We start from the raw sequence: 21,358 nt of genomic DNA on the forward strand, positions 1-21,358 counted from the left end.
CAAATGACGAGTAACTTCTTGTCTACACCTACTAGCCTACACTTGAATATGGTCATACACACACTTCTCCCACTGTGTTCATTGAAAACATGCATCTATACACACGTGAGAATTCCTTTTGTGTTGCTTAATTTAGATCATTGTGTAATTTCCCCCTTGTGTCATACATTATCCAAGGCCTGATCCCTGCAGGTCTTTCACTCCCACTGATTTCAGTTAAAATTACACCAGTGAAGAGGGTTTCTGGGCACACTTTTTTCCTACCCAACCATTGAGTCATGTTTCAGTTCCTCTTGTGCATTGCTCCAAAGCAATGCTTGACATTTTTGGATCACCTGCAAGACTTTGGATCCATGATTGACCAACTGATACTGCTGCTTTGTGACATACACGAAGAATTCCATCCCCTAGAAATAGGGGCTGATTTATTTTTAATTTTGATACAATTGCAATAGTTGTAATCTATGTCAAACACATGATGACCAGAATACTTTGCTTTTTGGCAGCAGAAGTAACTCTAAAGCCACTCTATTTAGGTGTACAGCATGCTGATGGTCACTGCTTCCGAGAAGATATTTCCAACCTCGGTTCAAAGACTGATCAGTTGCAATTTACATAATTTAACAAATCTTCTATCTTCTTTTTGGATTTTTGTCTTTGTAGACATTCCACATTCCACAAAGCACAACTCCATACTAACATCGTCTAACATTTAAAAATACCTTACTAATGAGTTCTACGGTGTCAAGGAAAATCTGGGCCAATAGAAAAATGGCCCCACATCTGGGCATAGTAATTCCTTTGACTGGTTTGCATTTAAGTAAAATCAATCAAAGCACTTCAATATGCTAATACCTGACAAAAAATATTCATGGAGCTGTTTTCTTCCTCTATCAGGTCCTTGTGTCAAAGGATTTTGTTATGTCAGCAAAGCCACTACACAGATTTTTCTATATTTTATGCACGTGTAAAGAAGTCTGAAGGGAAAACAGGACATGAGCTTAATCTGTACAAATTTCTTCCTTTCTAATATGGAGAAATCTCTGTTGAATTGAAGAAGAATGTACTGTGAATTTAACATAGGGCACACACACAAATAGGCAAATATTTACAGTACCTTTTACCGTGTGTGACGTAGTGGGGGTACCTGGCTGGTTTCTATGCTACTGGCTCTGGGGTAACCCCCACTGGCTGCAGTTGGTACCACGGCCCAGCAAAACAGGATGAGTCATTATGCAAAGGGTGTCTCAACCTGTCTGACCAGCCACCCCCCATGGAGAGGAACAAAGGAAGGTGGATGCTGCCCTGGCTGGGGGGCAGGGCTGGAGGAGAGTTAAGTTAGTTTCTGTCTGGGAGGATGGAGGAAGCAGCCTCAGCAACAGGCTGGGGGGTTTAGAAGCCAAGACCCCCTCCCATATCAAGGGGAGCTGAGGCATCCTAGGCCTGCCCTGTAACCTGATGACATCTGTGCTGTGCTGTATCCTGAAGAAGCAATAAACCACCTCTAGTCTACCGGCTGGTGGAGTCTGTTCGTGCCATGACGGGGGTGAAGGAGGCAGGGGACCCCAACGCGCCGTCACCTTGTAAGGTGAAATCTGCAGATCTGGATCATAAAAGGTGTTCTCCCTCCCACCTTGAGTTAATACAATAGGGCTGTGTCTACATTGGCCACTTATTCCGGAAAAGCAGCCGCTTTTCCGGAATAACTTGCCAGCTGTCTACACTGGCCGCTTGCTTTTCCGGAAAAGCAATGATGATCTAATGTAAAATCGTCATTGTTTTTCCGGAAAAACTATGCTGCTCCTGTTTGGGCAAAAGTCCTTTTCCAGAAAAACTGTTCCGGAAAAGGGCCAGTGTAGACAGCACAGTAGTCTTTTCCTCAAAAAAACCCCGATCGTGAAAATGACAATCGGGGCTTTTTTGCGGAAAAGCGCATTTACATTGGCCACGGACGCTTTTCCGGAAAAGCATCCTGCCAATGTAGACGCGCTTTTTCCAGAAATACTTATAACGGAAAACTGTTCCGTTTTAAGCATTTCTGGAAAAGGGTGCCAGTGTAGACATAGCCTAGGTGTTGAAAGAAAGTTGGAATACAGCTGGATGCTTTTCAAAAACAACAACGAAATCACTGATTCTACAAAGAATGTCTCAAATTTGGAATGCTGCTGGATTTGAGACATTCTATCTGAGTAACTAGTGTTCCCAATGCCATAATTAATGGTGAATAAAGATTAGTTAGGTATTTTATTCTATACAATACATTGTTCAGTTAACAAAGGGAACATTTTATTCAAATGTAACTTTTACTGATGTGTCATCTATCTAATATGGGTTTCATCAACTGCATCTTTTTGAATAGCAATATTCATTTATTTCATTGGGCTAGAATATATAAAATCAAAGGGTATTTAGATAGTCTTTTAACATCCTTAGTATGAGAAATTGAATACTTTTTTTTAAAGTGGAAAAAATCTTAGACATCTTGGTCAATTTGTGTTTGAAATGATTAAGTACGGTACAAACAGAGCTTTATCAACCAATAAATGACTTACATTATCTCCCTGAAGATAAAGGAGTACTCAGGAAAGAAAACCCATTGCAGAGAAGCTAAATAATTTTTTGCACCTGTTTTCATTGCAGAAAATATGATAGATATCCCCATGCCTGATCAGTTCCTTTTTTATGACAAATTTGAGGCACTGTCTCAGATTGAGGCTTCAATAGATGAGTTTTTGCAACAAATTGATAAAGTAAACAGTAATAAGGCAATAGGACCTAAAATATGAAATTGCAGAACTAATAACAGTGGTATATAACTGACATCAGCCTCTGTACTAAATGATTGAAAAGTTGCTAATCTAACGTCTTTTTTTTTAAAAAAAAAAGTTAGGGAGGTGATATTGACAATTACAGGCTGGAGTTCCAAACTTTAGTGCCAGGAAAATCTGTTGAAATTATAATAAAGAACAAAATTATCATGAGCACAGATACACTGGGAAAGTCAACACAGCAACTGTAAAGGCAAATCATGTCGCATCAATTTGTCAGAATTCACTGATGGAGTCAGCAAACATTTTGACAAGGCTGATTCAGCTTGTACTTCCAGAAAGCCTTTGACAAAGTCCCTCACCAAAGGCTCTTAAGCAAAGTAAGCAGCCATGAAATAAAAGGAAGGTCTTCTCTTAGATCAGTAAGTGGTTAAAAAATAGGAAACAAAGGTAGGGATAAAATGTCAATTTTTTTTCACACCGGAGAGAGGTAAATAGTAGTGTCTCCCAGAGGTCTGTACTGGGATGGGCGCTGTTCAACATATTCATAAATGATTTGGAAAAGGGGTAAACATTGAAGTGGCAATATTTACAGACAATACAAAATTATGCAAGATAGTTCAGTCCAAACATGACTGCAAAGAGGTACAAAGGGGATCTCATTAAAGTACATGAGCAGGTGACAAAACGGTGGATGAAATTCAATGTTGATAAATGCAAAAACAGTGCACGTTAGAAAAAATAATCCCAATTATACGTACATAATGATGGAGTCTAAATTAGTTGTTACCACTCCAGAAAGAAATATTGGAGTCACTATAGATAGTGCTTTGAAAACATCTGCTCAATGTGAAGCAGTCAAAAAAGCTAACAATGTTAAGAACCATGAGGAAAGGAATATATAAAACAAAAAATATCACAGAACAGAGACTTGGTGCCATAAGACACATGACTGGAATATTGGTATAGAAGGGTACAGTTTGCTCAAGAAGGATAAGCAGTGAAAAAGTGAGAAGGTTTTGCCTTATATATGAAAATGTATATACTTGGACTGTAGTTGAGATGGACATAGGAGACAGACTTGTTGAGAGCCTCTGGGTAAGGGATAAAAACCAAGGGTGATGTCATTGTAGAGGCCTATTAAAGACCACCTAATCAGGAAGCAGAGGTGGATGAGGCTTTTTTTTAAACAACTAACAAAATAATCCAAAGCACAGGACTTGGTGGTGATGTGGGACTTCAAATATCCAAACATCTGTTGTGAAAAGAACACAGCAGAATACAGAGTCTGCAACAGGTTCTTGGAATGTATTGGATTCAATTTTTTATTTCAGAAAGTGGAGGAAGCTACTAGGGGAGAGTCTGTTCTAGATTTGATTGTAACCAATAGGGAGAAACTGGCTGAGAGTTTGGAAGTGGAAGGCAGCTTGGGTGAAAGTGACCATGAAATGATAGAGTTCATGATTCTAAGGAATGGTAGAAGGGAGAACAGGAAAAAAAAAAGATAATGGATTTCAAGAAAGTAGACTTTATCCAAGTCAGGAAGCTGGTAGGTAAACTCCCAAATGGGATGCAAGACTAAGAGGAAAAACAACTCAACACGGTTGACTGTTTTTCAAAGAGACATTATTAAGGGCACTTGAGCAAACTATTCGAGTACTTAGAAAAGATAGGCAAGAGACCACCCTGGCTTACCTTGGAGATCTTGAATGATCTAAAAATCCAAAAGGAGTCCTAAAAAAAAGTGGAAACTAGGTAAAAACACAAAGTATGAATATAAACAAATAACACAGGTATGTAGCGACACAATTAGAAAGGTGAAGGCAAACCCCAAGCTCAATCTAACGAGAGACACAGAATAATAAGAAAACATTCTAGAAATATATTAGAAGCAAGAGGAATATCAGGGACAGGGTAGGCCCATTGCTCAATGAAGAGGGAAAAACAATAACAAAAAAAAAAGGAAATGGCAGAGATGCTTAACAACTTCTTTGTTTTAATTTTCACCAAGAAGGTTGGTGGTGACTGGACACCTACAACAGTGAATGCTGGAGAAAAGGAGGTAGGCTCAGAAGTAAAAATTGGAAAAGAACAAGTTAAAATTAGTTTGAACAGGGCAAAAAGATCTCAGTAGCGTCTGCCCAAATAATCTCAGGATATATAATTTTTTCCTCTCTTTTTCTTTAGAAAAGCCTAGGGAATTCTACGATATTTAAAATCCCCATATTAAGGGAATGTTAAGGTTGTACAAACAAGCATTCAAAAAACAAAAAGTACTGACTGGAAGGATGCCCACACAACTTTTACTCTACTTCCTCATGCATAGGCATACAGCAAAATCTTTGCTAATTAGACACTGTGTCAAATAATGCAATATGCCCCCATACACTGTGTGTACATCCTCACAAGGCCCTCCTCAAAGGTACTCCTTAGACTCCATTCAGCATTGTAACCCTTAACTCCTAGGCAACTCTGAGGGTACGTCTAGACTACATGCCTCTGTCGCATACCTGGGTGGTCGACAAATACCTTTGATGTCGACACCCGCGCGTCCAGACTATCGCGCTGAGCCGACAAACAGCTAATCAGCTGTTTGTCGGCTCAGCGCAGCAGCCATGTAAATTTAAACGAAGCGGCGATTATTTAAATCGCCGCTTCATTTTCCTATGTCTGGTAGCCTAATCTACATGCCTCTGGTGACAGAGGCATGTAGTCTAGACGTACCCTAAGTGGACTTGTTAGTCCTGAGCTAACAGGAGTGAAATGACTGAATTGCTGAAAAGTGTAGAACTTAGTGCTGACACTTAAGCAGCTGACTCAGTGTGCCAAGATGACAGGGCCTGCTCTAGGCACCAGCAAAACAAGCAAGTATTTGGGGCGGCACATTGCCAGGGCAGCGGGGAGCACCGCAGAGGCTGCCCGGATCTGGGAGCCCCGTGCCCAGCTGCTCGGAGCCTGCGCCTGGCTCCAGGGTGCTGGGAGCTCTGTGTGGGCAGCCCCAAGGCAGGGTGATTCCTGGAGGGTGGCTTGGGATGGCCGCAGCTGGTGAGGCTGAGCCTGCTAGCCTCTTCTTTGCCTGCATGAGTGTGCCCCCCCCAGCCGGCCACCCCCTCTTCCGTGTGCTCTCCTAGCAACTCCCCTTCACCCGGTCCCCCCCCCCCCGCCTGTGTTCTCTGCCCTGTAACTCCCCTGTCTGTGAACCCCCCTTGCCAGGCTGTCCCCACCGGCCTGTGTGCCCCTGCCCCCTGTCCTGCGACCCCCCCCCCCGCTATCTCTCCCCTCTCTTCTCCTCCCCTGGCTCAGCCTCTGCCCAGCAACCCCACCTCCTGGCCCACTGCAACCCTGCTGGGACCCTGTCTCCTCTTCTCTCCCCCCTGCCTCCCACCTAGATCCCCATCTCCTGTCTGGCTCTCTAAACAATCGCCCCTCCCCCTACTCTCTGGGCCCTGAATCCTCCCCCCTCCCCACACACCTGCCCAGGAACCCAGTCCCCTTGTGCTGTGTCCTCACAACCTCACCCCTGCCTGGGACCCAGGTGATTCTCCTGCTCCCTTTGTCTGAGGAAGGGGAACTCTGGTGTTCCCGGTGCCTGTGTCCCCAAGTCCCTTCCTGTCTGGGGCAGGACAGCTTTATTAAAATTGGAATTGTGATCCCATTTAAATAGGCTTTGTTTTAAATAATATACTTATAAAATTAAATTAAAAATTGTTATGGCCTAAATGTATCATACCCTATTTAAATAACTCATGAATTAAATTTAAAAATTAAATAGAACATGTCTCTTGTCACCTTTTAAAGAAATTCTACCAGTTCACTAGTGTATGTACCCAGAACCAGTGTTTACATCAGCAGTAGGTTCTTCTGCAGGTGAAGAGAGAATGTTTTTATCACTTTGGTTTATTCGGCTAGTTCAATTCAATAATTAGATCATTCACCGTTGCAAAACTGAGAGTTGAGGAAGCAGAAAAACTTGTTTTCCTCTTCTCTCAGTAAAATACTGGTTATGAGAGCGTTCTAACATCTTGAAGAACATGACTAGATTTGATCTGTTAAATTCACTATGGATATTTCCTTTGTTTAACACACGAATTTTAGATGCAAAATGTGTTTGAATATTTTTTGTTATGCGTCCTTCACATTTAAGGTAGTTTTATTTCATACCAAAATTAAATGCTGGTTTTGTTTATTTTAAATAGAATTTCCATCCAGACAGAAGTAGATGCAAATCATATGTTTTTTAAAAAAGTAGCAGCCACTTAGCAAATAATAAATGGGGTAAAACCTGTCTCTTAAGTGTTCCTATTACACACCATTTTGTAATAGAATAAAAATGTAAAAATTAAGAATCTGATTAAATGTAAGTTACACAATTATTTGGACATTTATTTAGTTGGTAGCTGTACTGAGTGTCTTCTCCTGGTAAGTAAATAGAAGCACCAAATTTGGCATAAAGGTTATATTTAGTTGTAAATAAACATGTTTTAAAGGTTGCTAATCAATAAGACTCAACCATCCTTTAGGAAAATATTTTAAAAGTATAATTTAAATGATTAATTGCTCATTTAAACCTAGGTTTTTTGCTTGCCAGTTTAAATCATGATTAAAATTAGAGATTTAAATCAAAGCTATTTAAATCAGTCCACCCTGCTTCACAGGCTGTTTGGTCTGTCCCTGAAGGAGAAAGCACAGGGCTGCGCTCATGAAATAGGTCCTACGCTAGTTTGTTGTCTGGTGCTTGTCTTGTTCTGGACAGTTGAGCTGCGGAGTTGAAACAAAAGCTTTCTTAATCCTTTGAACTGTCTCATTGTATAGTGAGGCTGATTCTTGTCCATGGACACCAAGAGTTGGACAGTTTCTGTGTTGGGGTTGGAGTCTGAGTGATTATAAGGTTTCTAATAATAAAATCTCTTTGCAAAGTGAGGAGTGGGACCGGAACTCCAGTACTAGGTGATGTGAACAGGTGCATGCTTTGGAAGTCTTTAACTGACTTCCTGTGGATGAACCTGCCCTCCCATTGTCCTCACGTGGGGAGTTCCTGGCACTCTCCTAGGAGATGAAAATGCCCCAGGGTTTGGGCTCCCCCTGAAGCATGCACCCCACCCCCCAGGAAGCTGCACTTGCGCACGCACCCCCAGTAAGCCGTGCAAGCTGCATTTGCGCACGCGCACCCTCCCCAGACAAAAAAGGGGGGGCAGCCAAAAATATTTTTGCTTGGGGTGGCAAACAACCTAGAGCTGGCCCTGCAAGGTGATGGACCAGAGGTAGGTGCCTCCCTCTACTCAGGATTCTTTGCTGTGAATACTCTTCTGGAGTTAGGGAACTCAGCCACGTCAGCCACTCAGGCAGCCTGTGCTGAAGGAATGAAAACCCTATATATATATCCTGTAGGCCTCATGGAAGGAGTAGATCTTCAAAAGAATTTGAATGAGGAACTGGTGGAGCATGATTGAGTAGGCACTCCAGATATAGGAGAAGCAGGCATGAAAGCACCTTTCTTTTCTTAACTGAAACTTTTTTTACTGTTACATTAAATGTTTTCATACTTTGTAATGTAGAATTTGTGTGGTAGATCACATATACTTACCCCAATATGTAAAGCTGTGTAAAGGAGAATAAAGTTGTCCCAACTTCTTTGCTATTCTTGAAAATATAGAGTCAGAGCCTCTATATTTTGGCCCCACCAGTGGGGCTATACTGATTTACCCCAGCCACAGATCTGTCTTATAATCAAAATGTAGACAGTTATAACTTTGTTTAGAAGCCAAATGATAATTTTAAAACTTTTGAATCAGTGTTTAGAATCAACTTGCTTGCTCACTTTGGCTGACAGCATATAATATGTAACCAGAGAAATAAAGTGATCCATATGAAGCTATTTGTTTTAATAGTGTAATGCCTTTTAGCACAATTAAACAAAATTGTTTAATTTTAATTATACAAATTCAAACTGTTACCAACTGTCCCTCCTCCCCCCAAAAAAAACCCACAACCAAACCAAACCTATTTCACTACATGGAGTCTAAAGCTGAAATGACACTAGTAAAGCATTAAGCATTTGGAGCCCAATCCTGTGAGGTACTGAGCATCCCTTGGAAAACTGTGTGTGTGTCCTCAACTTCTAATTAGATCAATGGGACTTGAGGGTCTCTGCATTTTCCAGGAGTACCAGAAAGGACTGGGTTTTTAGCGATGCTGTACAAAACAGTGGATTTACAGAACAAGCAATATTAAACAAGACTAAGATATCAATCATAAATGTAAGCATTAAAGCAAAAAGGTGAGTTCAGTTTTAAACCTAAATGTTTATCATAAACAATTACTAGTTATATTTCTATATTTTAAATAAATTAGGTGATTTTTTCCCTACAATATCACTCTAGCATATATACTATACTATACTATACTATACTATACTATACTATACTATACTATACTATACTGGGTGAATTCATATATCCTGAGTTTAGAAAAAAATAACAACAAAGCAGAAATTCCCTGCACTGTTGGCCTGACTCTTTGACAAACATTTAGGCATCCAGTATTTCTCTACCTGTTTGGCTTAAAAAAACCTAACAATGATTTAAGGTTGAATAATCATTTTGTCTTAAGAAAGATTTAAGAAAGTTAACACAGTGCCTCATAAAAGCCAAACAGACAACTTGCTCACAACTATGCAATAAATATGTTGAAAAAAATCTAAATATACATTTTAAAAGTATATTTGGGCTATTTTAAATATCCTGCATTTACACAGGCGTTATGTTAACATATCATGTGTGTATGAATTAGATGGATATTATGTTCCCGAAGGGTTAATATTGTTTTGCTTCATTTCTTACATGTGGTAATTTAGCTCTGAACAAAAGCAGCTCCCCGCTGGTTACCTTGGCTAAAGGAAACACAATGAACTGGTAAAAACCAGTTTTATCTTACTGCTGTTGCCTAGGGCTACAGACAAAATGAAGTAAAAAAATTCACAAGCAGAGTATTAGGTGCTTATGAAAGATCCAGCAAAGCTGTTGCCTGGTGATTCAGTAAAGAATCAGTATAGGCCAATGCTGTATATTGATACTGAGTAGCATCCCCAATGACTGTTGTTTTACATCGCCTGTAATTCCGTCATACAACCCCAGGACTTTCCAGTGGTAAGAATCACTTTCAATGGGACCTGTCAAGAATTAAACAAACAAATAAATAGAAATGTATAGCAAGAATATTATTTTTGCTTCTCCTTTTGGAGGTCTTGATTGAGGATACGAGTGTCACTTATTTGAAGTATCTTTAATATCTATCATTATTGAATTATCATTGAAGTCAATTCCTAATTTAAAAGCTATAACATTTAGGACCACACTTTGGGTGTGTCTAGACTACAGGGTTTTGTCGACAAAAGTGGACTTTTGTCGACAAAACTATACCTGCATCTACACTGCTGCTGAGTTCTGTTGACATAATGTTGACAGAACTCAGACATTTTTTCGACGGCTGAAAACCTTATTCTACGAGGAATAATGCCTTTTGTTGACAGAGTTCTGTCGACAGAAGGAGTTATTGTATCTACACTGTCTACACTGTCATGTCGACAAAGCGGTTTGCTTTGTCGACAGAACTGGATGTAGTCTAGATGCTCTTTGTCGACAGAAGCTTTGTCAACAGTATCTGTTGACAAAAGCCTGTAGTCTAGACATACCCTTTGTCTTTGAATGTGCCCACACATCTCGCTATATTCAAAAGGAAGCCCCTGTGAATGTGCATTCAAAACCAAAAAGTGATACCCCTAAACTGTTTTTTTTTTATGAAAAACATCATTGTTGGGAATATCATAAAGATACCATTATATATCATTTACTTTTCTGGGTTTCTGTTTTATTTACTTCAATTAATTTATAATCACTTGTACTCTGTAGGTTTGCTGACATTCTATCCTCATTAACAGGAACTGCAAATTTTGGAAAAGAAGACACTTTTAGGATAAAAGCATTTTGTCCTTCTAAAATAAACAAAAAATCTCACATCACTAAAATTGTGTGTGCTCTACTTCATGATACTTCCTTTTCAATATTAAAGGGATAATAGATTAATAGAGCATGCATATGCTATATATGCGCTGTGGCATTTTACAAAAATTTATCTTCATCATTCACATCCCAGAAGCATTATTCTCATTATACAAGATAAAATAAGTCAATAACAATATATAGACTTTTCGGTCTAGTGAGAACAGGATGTACCCTGCTAGATCAAACAATTAGTCCATCAAATCTGATATGAGGCAATGATCCAAACCTGATGCTTCAGGGGAAGGTGAAACACCTTTATGCTGCACTTAGCCTATTGTGAGAAGGGAGAAGATCATCCTGAATCCCACAGCTGATGTGCTGAAGGAGGGGATGTTGATTACTCTTACTTTAACCAGATAAAGGTTACGTCTAGATTGCACTCTTAAATCAGAAAAAGATATGCAAGTTGCTCTATGCAAATTGTGTATCTTTTTTCCATTTAATTTCGAAAGAGGCTTTTTTGAAATTTGGCATGTCTACACAGCATCAAATTTTGGAAAAAAGTGCCCTTTTGAGCCATCCCTTATTCTTCATAGAACAAGGTTTATAGGGATGGTGAAAGAAAGCGTCCGTTCTTTTGACATTTTTTCCGAAAAAGTTACGTTCCTTGGACATGGCATTGCTTTTTTGAGATAGTTCCTGTATCCCAAAAAAGCAATGCAGTCGACACATAGCCATATTTACATACAGGTATATTAATGGCCATAAAAATGCTCCTAATTAAAATAAATTTCACTCAGCAATTTCAGCGAAGCCCTCGGTATGACCATTCTTATGTTCTTATGAACCATTTTAAGGCTTAGTGTGGGGTGGGTACTTCATTCTTGTAAAAAAAAAGGATCTTCTTTTATTAAAAGTCGCAGTTCTCCATCAATATAAAAGTCAGATGCAGCATAAGCAGTCATTTAACTTTCTGTATATCATGTTTAGCATTTATTTGAACCATGGCTTGGAAGCACACATTCTGATGCAGTGAAATGCCCAGCAATTGAGTCTGTATCTTAGCTCATAAAATAAAACCTGAGCTTTTGCCATGAAGAAACTGTTATATGTACCAAGCCATGTTGATTAACTGAGTAATTTTTGTGGTTTGGATCTAGCTGAAACTGACTGAGGAAAGATATTCCGGAATAGATTTTCAATAATACTGGATGTCTAAGATACCATTTAGAAAGTCTTTGTAGGATATAAATGAGTTCTCATTTCATTTTTCCACTCTAAACAGGAATGCCACAGCAATGAATGACACAGATGTTAGAGCTATCACAGTATAATGTTGACATAAATGTCAGTATCTGGACATGGCTTTGCAAATTTAGAGGGGTGTTTTCAGTGAGTTGTGATTTGAAGTTTTTACTGTGATTTTAAGTCTATATTACTTGCAGATATGAAATAGAAACCATGGTGTGACTTCCAAAATAACTGTCTATCATTCTTTGAAATAATTAATGGTAACCTGCGAAAGCCAGTATGATAGTGTCTGCAGACCAGAATTATTCTTACCTTTAATGGCATTTCTAAGGCTTTGATTTGCTGCAGGGATTCCATTGTTCTTTTTACAAGTGCTATAGTAAAGACAGAAAATGTTGACTATATTCATCTTTGATTTATAATTTAAAACAGTTATATAGAAAGAAAATACCATAGTGTGCAATACTTAATTTGTGTCATGCTGAATGACATCTATATTCCTAGACTGTATATACATTTAGCTATTCAAAATTTACTCAGATTGGTTCTTGTATATCTAAGAACATAATGGAAATGCTTTTCTATTGTGTAAGACTCCATTTACTAAATTTCATAGAATTATAGAATCCTACAACTGGAAGGGTCCTCAAGAGGTCCTCAAGTTCAGTCCCTTTCCCTCACAGCAGGACCAAACACTGTCTAGGATCATCCCTGATAGATATCTATCTAACTTGCTCTTAAATATCTCCAGTGATAGAGATTCCACAACCTCCCTATACAATTGATTTCATCGTTTAACCACTCTGATAGTTAGGAAGTTTTTCCTAATGTCCAACCTGAACCTCCCTTGCTGCAAGCTAAGCCCATTGTCTCTTGTCCTATCTTCAGAGGCCAAGGAGAACAATTTTTCTCCCTCCTCCTTGTAACACCCTTTTAGATACTACTCATATTCAATTTCCATTATAAAAATGGCAATTTTAGCCAATTTTTGTGATGTTGTGAAGGCCAAGACTATAACAGGGTTCCAAAAAGAACTAGATAAGTTCATGGAGGATACATCCATCAATGGCTATTAGCCAGGATGGGGCAGAGATGGTGTCCCTGGCCTCTGTTTGCCAAAAGCTGGGAATGGGCAAGACAATTACCTATTTGGTTCATTTCGTCTGGGGTATCTGGCATTGGATGGACCTTTAGTCTGGCCCAGTAGGGTCATTCTTATGTTCATGTTCTTATTTATAGTATTTGCAATTAAAATAATTCTTTAAATTTGAAACTCAAAAAATATCAAAGTACAGCACTTCTAAGAGACATGTGTATGTAGAGAATGTCTGATTGCTATATTTCTCACTTGTATGGGTTGGTATTTCTTTCCTAATAAAGCATGAATAAATTTTAAATATGAGAAACTGTATCTAAAACAAAATAAAAACAATAATACATGTCACTCAGGACTTGAGCTTTTTTATTCTATAAACCAGAGAGACCAACGTCAGAGAAATAATCCTCTATGTGAGGTACTTGGGCTATTGCTGTTACCACTGCTGCAACACTGTCTTCAGTCTACATCTAGTGAAATCCTTATCCATGTATAAAGTCAATAGATGCTGGTCATCAGCAAGGGGGACTGAGTCTGGGGCCTTAGGGGCTAATATTATCATATGAGCTAAAAGCCAACTGGCTCTCTGCTAAGGGTATGTCTACACAGCCAAGTTTTTTCAGAAAAACAGCTGTTTTTCTGAAAAAAACTTCACTTATGTCCATACTGCAATTGCATTCTTTCGAAAAAAATTGAAAGAACAGAGGGTTTTTTCCAACACTGGCAAACCTCTTTCTACAAGGAAGAAGCCTTTTTCTGAAAAAGCTCTTTCAGAAAAAAGGCATGTGTGGATGGGGAAAAGAGAGTTCTTTCGAAAGAAGAGGAAAGAAGAAAAAGCACAGGTGCCCTGGTGGCCACTCCATCCATAGTATTCACAGCTTAAATGCGAGATAGCATCCATTCAGTGTGGACACTAGTTTTCGAAAAAGCAGATCACTTTTTTGATGCATTTGCTGTGTAGATGCTCTCGTTCAAAGATGTTTTTCGGAAGATCTCTTCCGGAAAAGCTTCTTCTGAAAGAAGTCTGCAGTCTAGACATAGCCTAAGGCTCTAGAGCAGACTTCTCTCTCCCTTGTAAGTGGTCTCTGCTTAATTTTCTGTCTCTGTAAGGCTTGGCCTAACTACAGAATTAGGCTGACATAAGGCAGTTTAATGTTGACCTATCTATGTCAATGTCTACACTACAAACTTGCTCCTGTTGATATAAATGCCCTACTACACCAACATAATAAATCCACCTCCACAAGAGGTATAGGGTTTAAGTCAGTGCAGTTAGTTAGGGGAATGCGGTATCCATGTAGACTTTGAGTTACTTTCATTGGCAGTGGGCTAAAATTTTGGTTAATTTCACAGCTCCCTGCTAGAGCTGTGTAATTGACAAAGGCTGGTAAATTCCCTGCTGGGAAGCTACACCTGGCTCACAGCTCAGTCTGTCACTTTAGGGCAGGTGAGGGGCTCCACCTAGAGTCCAGCTGTGCCCAGAGGTTCCAGATACCTCACTCCCAGTAGGCTGCTGCTTGGGCTTCCTCTCCTCGCCCTGCTGATCTGCTGCCTGGGTTCTCCCCTGGGAGTCCTGCTTTCCCCCAGTTCCTGGCTACCAGCTCCAAGTCCAGCTGCTGAGCACTGAGACCCTGGACTCTTAGCTCTCCACAGAGCTTCCAGAACTGTCATAGTGCGACTGCTCTGAGCAGAGACAATAGCAGCACGTAATTGACAAGAATGTCAGTGTCACTGGTGCTGTGAAATTGAGCTTGCTTGGAGCTTGCAGCTGGAGATATCACCTAGAGTGGATGTGGGGGCTTTAGCCCATTTAGCTGTCCATATAGCTGTCAGTGCCCCATAAGCCTCTACCAGTGCTTCAAAATGGCCCACTTCAATTGGTGCAAAATGCTGTACTCCACTGGCAGAAGAAGTATACTGTGGACACCAACCGCCAACAGAATTACTGCAATGGCTATAGGCTGACAACTTAAGTCAATCTAATTTCATAGTGTAGAAGACAAGCCTTTTCTCTATTGTCTCCCCTAGTTTGAACTCTGAAGACTCTCATATGTCCAGGACGCCGCTGCTTGATTATTTACAAAATTAGAAGTCCAAAGTGCCCACACGCATGAATAATTTTCACTGGCTCCTCATTCACTTCTACAGCCTGTTTAAAATAACCCTCTATGGACTTGCACAGTCTAATTCACAGCTTTTCTTGTTTCACCTCTGCTTCTCTTTCTATTTTCTCCTCTGTCTCTCTACAGAGTCCAGCCGTGGAGACTCTTCACTTCAGCGATTTAAAGTTGCCTTGCTATATCTTATAAAATCAGACTCTTAAAAAATGTTCTGAAAAAACATTCCCTTGCCTACCATATTTCAATTTTTTTTAAATCACAACTGGTGTGGAAAAAGTGAATAAAGGAAAAGTTATTTATTTATTTCCACAATATAAGAACTAGTGGTCACCAAATGAAATTAATAGGCAGCAGGTTTAAAACAAACAGAAGGAAAGTTTGTTTCTTCAAACTTCAAAAGAAGTTTTTCTTCACTCAGCACACACAGTCAGCCTGTGGAACTCCTTGCAAGAAGATGTGGTGAAGGTTAGAACTTTAACAGGGTTCAAAAAAGAGCTAGATAAATTCATGGAGGTTAGGTCCATCAATGGCTATTAGCCAGGATGGGTAGGAATGGTGTCCCCTGCCTGTTTGTCTGGAAATGGGTGACAGGGGAAGTATTACGTGAGGATTACTTGTTGTGTCCCCTTCCTCTGGGGCATCTGATATTGGCCACTGTCAGCAGACAGGATACTGGGCTAAATGGATCGTTGGTCTGTCCCAGTATGGCCATTTTTATTGTCTTCTGTTATTCATTATGTAAATCTGTAAAGCATTTTGGTGTACACTATACAAAATTTGTGCTGGATTTTATGGTGTTCTTGTCTCTGGGTGCTGAGATATTGCTGGGACTTCTGAATGAACCAAGTTCTACAAGAGAAGTCCATTATTGTGCCTTGATTAATTTGTCCACTTGACTCTAATCACTACATTTATGTTCCTAGCCCTTCAAGCTGCCCTACAACTTTTGAACTGTTTCACTGGTTCCTCTACCTCAGTTGCTTCAAATTCAAACCTCATCTTCTCACCTTCAAGTTCCTATATAACTCTGTGTCATCACACTTTTTTGAGCTCCATTTAGCACTACCAGTGATGCCAGACTTAATGCTCTCCATCTATTTTTCTCTCAGACATCTCTGCACCTTTTTTCATACCATCCCTTCCTTTTCTGGCTCTCCTCTTTAAAATCCTCTGAAAACTCACCTCCCCATGCCCATAATAAATGGGGACAATACCCACCCCTAGCTTTATCTTCCTTATCTTTTATACATTACAAGGCAACATAACTGAACCATAATGTTGAAATGCCTACACTAAATAACCATGCAATCATATTGCTGTATTACTTTGTAATTCCTTGTCTCCTCTTCTCCCTACTGCTCATTACTTCCCTCACTGTGTTGTATTTAATACATTGTAAGACTTTGAAGGCAAGGACTGTCTTTCTCTCATTGATATGAAGCACCTAATACATCTTTGGGCATTACATAAAATAACAATAAAAAGTTACTGTGCAGGCAGACATGTCCTGTCATTTCAATAATGTCTTTAGAATGCTACTCCAACCTCTGCAACTTGATCTATCTTTTCATACAATACAGTTTATAGTCAGGAATTACAGCATCCCATAGATAATTCTTATTCCAGCATGCTTCGCAAATGACAGTAATATCATGTTTACAATGTTCTGTCCTCTGTCACTACCTAAAAAGAACTGTTGGAGGTGAGATGAGGTGGAGGAAATCAGAGGATTGAAATATTAACATCTAGTGGCATTTTCTGGGTAATGACCAGAATAAATATACTTACAGAAGACATTGTAAATAGGTACAAAGAAAAGGAATGAATGTCTTGTTTGTACCAATTACACTGAAGAATTTGTTCAAAAAAACCCCAAAACTTTCATTCATGAGAAAGTTTGACCAATAAAATTCTTAGAGCAGGGAAACTGCAACTCTTGTGAAGGCTAGTTCCTCCTTTTCTCCTTCAAAGTATAGTAGATCTCTTTTGGATATGTGCACTTCCTTATGTAGCTGGCTCATTTCCCAAGAAGTGCATCAAATTATAGCTACGTAAATGATTTCACAGAACTTTGCTATAACTCTACTATTTTAATTCATATTAAAAAAAATCCAATATGCTGTACTTGAGGTCTGTAGTAATTAAAGACAAAGTATAGAGCCATCAAACCAACTGTGCTTTAAAAGGAGTTGGCTGTGTTCAGTATGACTTTTTCTGGTATGCGTTGGTTTGATGGTTTTACACTGAAAATAAATATTTTTGTTGAAAATTATTTATCTTTTGAAACATACGAAGTATTACCCAAATCTACAAGTATTGTACTTCCAAATATAATAAAAAAAATGCAAGGACAAGGAATTCCTTAATTCATACCTTCGATCAAAAATGCACAAAGACTGTAATTCTAAAAATTGCCATACAAGTATGTTAACTTGTGCTATTGCACACCACAGACATGGTTGCAAAACAGAGAAGTTTATACCAAAAATGGTAAATGCCCTTCAGATTAATTGCACTGCTCAGTAATGGATGTAATGAGGTATGAATAAGAGCTGTGGGGGCAAGCAACTTAATTAATTTTAAGAGAGCTGAACAAATTTATGAATGCAATTGTATGTGACAGGGTTGCTTGTGATGGTAGAAGGCAGAGCTCAGGAGCCCTGAGGTTCTCTATAAGGTCTTACTTCAGGTTTTCTGTCCTCCACTGTCAGGAGTCAGGAAGGTATTTTTTCCCCCTGATAATTTATTCAATTTTAAAAAAATCTCTTTCCTTTGAAGCGTATGAGAGAATCATGGCTGGAGATGGCACATTGGGCATGATGGGCCAGAACTCTGAGGTGGCACTTAGGGTGTAGCTACATAGCAAACTTATTTTGGAATAACGGCTGTTATTCTGAAATAACTATGTGAGCGTCTACATAGCAATTCCGTTATTTTGAAATAATTTCAAAATAACGGACGGCTTATTCCAACTTCTGTAACCCTCGTTCTACAAAGAATAACGCCTATTCCAAAATAGCTATTTTGAAATAAACCATGTGTAGACGCTCCACGTCAGCTATTTCGAAATAGCCCTCACCAGGGACATTGTAAGTTATTCCTCCTGGGGCTCTAAATCAAGATAGCACATTTACATTAGGGAAGCCTGCCTCAGACAAATGATGAGACTTCCCTGCAGTGTAGACGTGCTATTTTGAAATAAGCTATTTCGGAATAACTATTCCGGAATAGCTTATTCTAAAATAACTGTGCAGTGTAGACGGAGCCTTAGGTATATGGCTGTCTGTTTCTGGCTCACATGCTCAGGTTCTAAGTGACTGCCCTATGTGGGGTTGGGAAATAATTCTCCCTAGGGTCAGATTGGCAGGGAATTGTGGGGGTTGGGGGTTGCCTTCCTCTATACAATGTCAGATCACCTGCCAGAAATATTTACATACATATATCACTTAAGGAATGCCCAGCTATTGCAGGGGCCTTGTGGACTATGCACCTCATTCCTTCTTATTCTTTGCCTATGGCACACAATAGTCTAATATGTTATAGCCACAGGATACCAGTCTAATTTCAGGAGTTAGATTTAGTGTGAATGTGCTGGGAAGAGTCGGTGGCCCATGATACACAACCGGTCAGACCAGATGATCTGGTGTTCCCTTCTGGCCTTAAACTCTGTGATTCTATGATACCAAGAGGAAATACTCCTTATTATTAAAGAAAAAGCTCACCTCTCAGACAATGCTCCCTCTAATCTTTTCCATCCGTGTGAGGATTTTTCCAGCCATGTGTGGAATAAATTTTTATGTGCACTAAGGCATGTGCAAATGAGCACTATCACTACAAACAAGCCACTCTGCTGTTGGTGCTCTCCTAATCAACTGGAGATAATTTATGCTATCATGTGCCGAAAGTGTCCGTCTGCTATGTACATTGGACAAACATCTCAGACACTTCGCCAAAGGATTAATGCCCACAAAACAGATATCAGACAAGATCACAAAGAAAAAACAGTTTCTTGCCATTTTAACCAGAAAGGACACTCTCTCAATGACTTAACCACCTGCATTCTGCTACAAAGACCTTTTACATCTGCACTTGAAAGGGAATCCTCTGAACTGTCATTCATGTTAAAATTCGACACTCTCCGGGAAGGAATGAACAAACACTCAAACTATCTTACCCATTACCAAGATAGCTTCCCCAATTATCACCTCTAATACCATTAGCTCACAGACATCCCACTCTCCCCACCTCTAATATCATCAATTCACAGACATTACCTTCCTTCCTCCCCCCCCCTGCATCTCCCTCCTGTTCTGAAATGTGATTTGTCCTTTTCATGTGTGTTCACTTTTTTTTTTAATTGTATCCTTTGGTATATATGGTTGTGACTATTTTCTTCCACTATTTGATCTGAGGAAGTGGGTCTGGCCCACGAAAGCTCATCATCTAATAAACCATCTTGTTAGTCTTTAAAGTGCTACATTGTCCTGCATTTTAATACATTAACCTAATTCACTTCGCTACATTGCTTCCATAAAGTGGGCTTAAATATTTCTTATATTCTTTGTTTTGATTAGGGGGACAATAACAGTTCTCTTTACAAATTAATACTCATAGGGGAAATCATGATGAAGTAGGACTCATATGGCAAATAACATGGCTTAACTTAAAACAACAAAGGATAACTTCATTTTATTTGTAAGTCTTAAGTTATTGTGGAAAATATTTCTTTTGCCAATTAGTAGAAAGGATTCATGATGTTATATGGATTATCTTACTTAGTCAAGGGTCTTGCTCAGCTTCAAACTAGACTGAAGATTGTGAATAAACATTTACTAGTGTCTTACAGAAATAATTTCACCACTCCTCATTGGAGAAGAAATCCTGAACCAGATGCAACAATGCTTGAAAATATACCAGGAAACAATTCTAGGCAGGAACTCAATTTATCCTTACCTGAGATCCACCAAAAAGTTATCAGTGTAAAAAAGCAGAAAACGCCAGAAACTAATTGAAGGATTTCAGTATTTCTTTTGTATTGGATCAATCTTACTATTAAACCTTATATTTGCTGGAAATTTCAACAACTGTTGTTCGTTTCTTCTATTGAAATCACTGATTTCAGACTTATTTTTTGTCCTTTCTTTTCATGTCTTTTGAACCATGACAGAAATGGTTACTATCTCATTGTTTTCAGGCTCCACACTGTTTTTTTCTCTTATCAGGGTTTGTTCACTCAAATCAGTGGTGTTTTGATTAATTCCAGATAAGCTGAAGTATATCAGGGTATGTCTACATTACAGCATTATTTCAAAATATCTAATTTCAAAATAGTTATTTTGAAATAACACGTTTACACACAAAATATACTTAGAAATAGCTTTTTGCTATTTTGAAATAGCACATCCACACTGAGTGGACACTGAATCGCATTTAAGGCCAGCTGGAACCAGATCCGGCAGGGCATCAGATCAGGAGTCACTTTGTGGTGGCTGCTGCCTGAGGCTATCTGAGGCCTGTGCTTAAAGGTACCCCCCTGAACAGTCAGTTCTCAGTTTTCCCTGTTTGCTTGCCTACCTCGATGAATGACAGCAAAGCATTTTGTCTCTGCGTGCTCTGGTTGCCCTCATTCGGGACACCACAGCACTCTGCAACATGGAGCCAGAGCTGCCCCTGGGCACTCTGGTGCTTCTCTTGGACACGTAGCTGTGAGCATGGCTGCGCTTTCTGCAGGGTGTCATCCGGGAGGTCCATCAGTATCCAGGAGGCCCTGCGAGAAAGCTTCCACCCTGAGGAGCACTAAGAGCTCCCTGGTCTTCCCCATTGGGGGCTTGTGCCTCATTTCTCCCTCATGTCCTTCCACTTACCACTCCCTAACCCCCCTTCCCGATGTAAAATAAAATACACGTATTTTCAAGAACACACACTGTCTTTATTTAACAAAACTGGGGGGGGGGGAATGAAACTCTGGTGAGACTGGGGAAAGGAGGTGGGAGAGGGGAAGAGAGAGGGTGGGAGAGGGGAGGGGGAAACCTGAGAGAGAGTGCTGGGAGGGGGAAGCAAGGAGAAGAAGGGGGAGGCAAAGATCAGGGCTCAGGGTTGGGGGTCTCACTGGACCAACTTGAT

The 21,358-nt window shown here is 39.6% G+C and overlaps 1 protein-coding gene across 1 annotated transcript in view; it reads right to left on the reverse strand.

Annotated features, from left to right (window-relative positions):
- Positions 1–8,667: 8,667 nt before the first annotated feature.
- POLN (DNA polymerase nu) overlaps positions 8,668–21,358 on the reverse strand; it is a 159,046-nt gene continuing 146,355 nt past the window's right edge. Inside the window, exons 21-22 of the mRNA XM_089777777.1 lie at positions 12,332–12,393; positions 8,668–9,936 (exon numbers count right to left, since the gene is read on the reverse strand). Of these exons, the coding sequence (XP_089633903.1) occupies positions 9,868–9,936; positions 12,332–12,393 (131 nt within the window). The 3' untranslated portion in view covers positions 8,668–9,867. The remainder of the gene's footprint in view (positions 9,937–12,331; positions 12,394–21,358) is intronic.

The sequence above is a fragment of the Pelodiscus sinensis genome, chromosome 4 (assembly GCF_052426305.1).
Source record: "Pelodiscus sinensis isolate ZL-2025 chromosome 4, ASM5242630v1, whole genome shotgun sequence".
Lineage (NCBI taxonomy): Eukaryota > Metazoa > Chordata > Testudines > Trionychidae > Pelodiscus > Pelodiscus sinensis.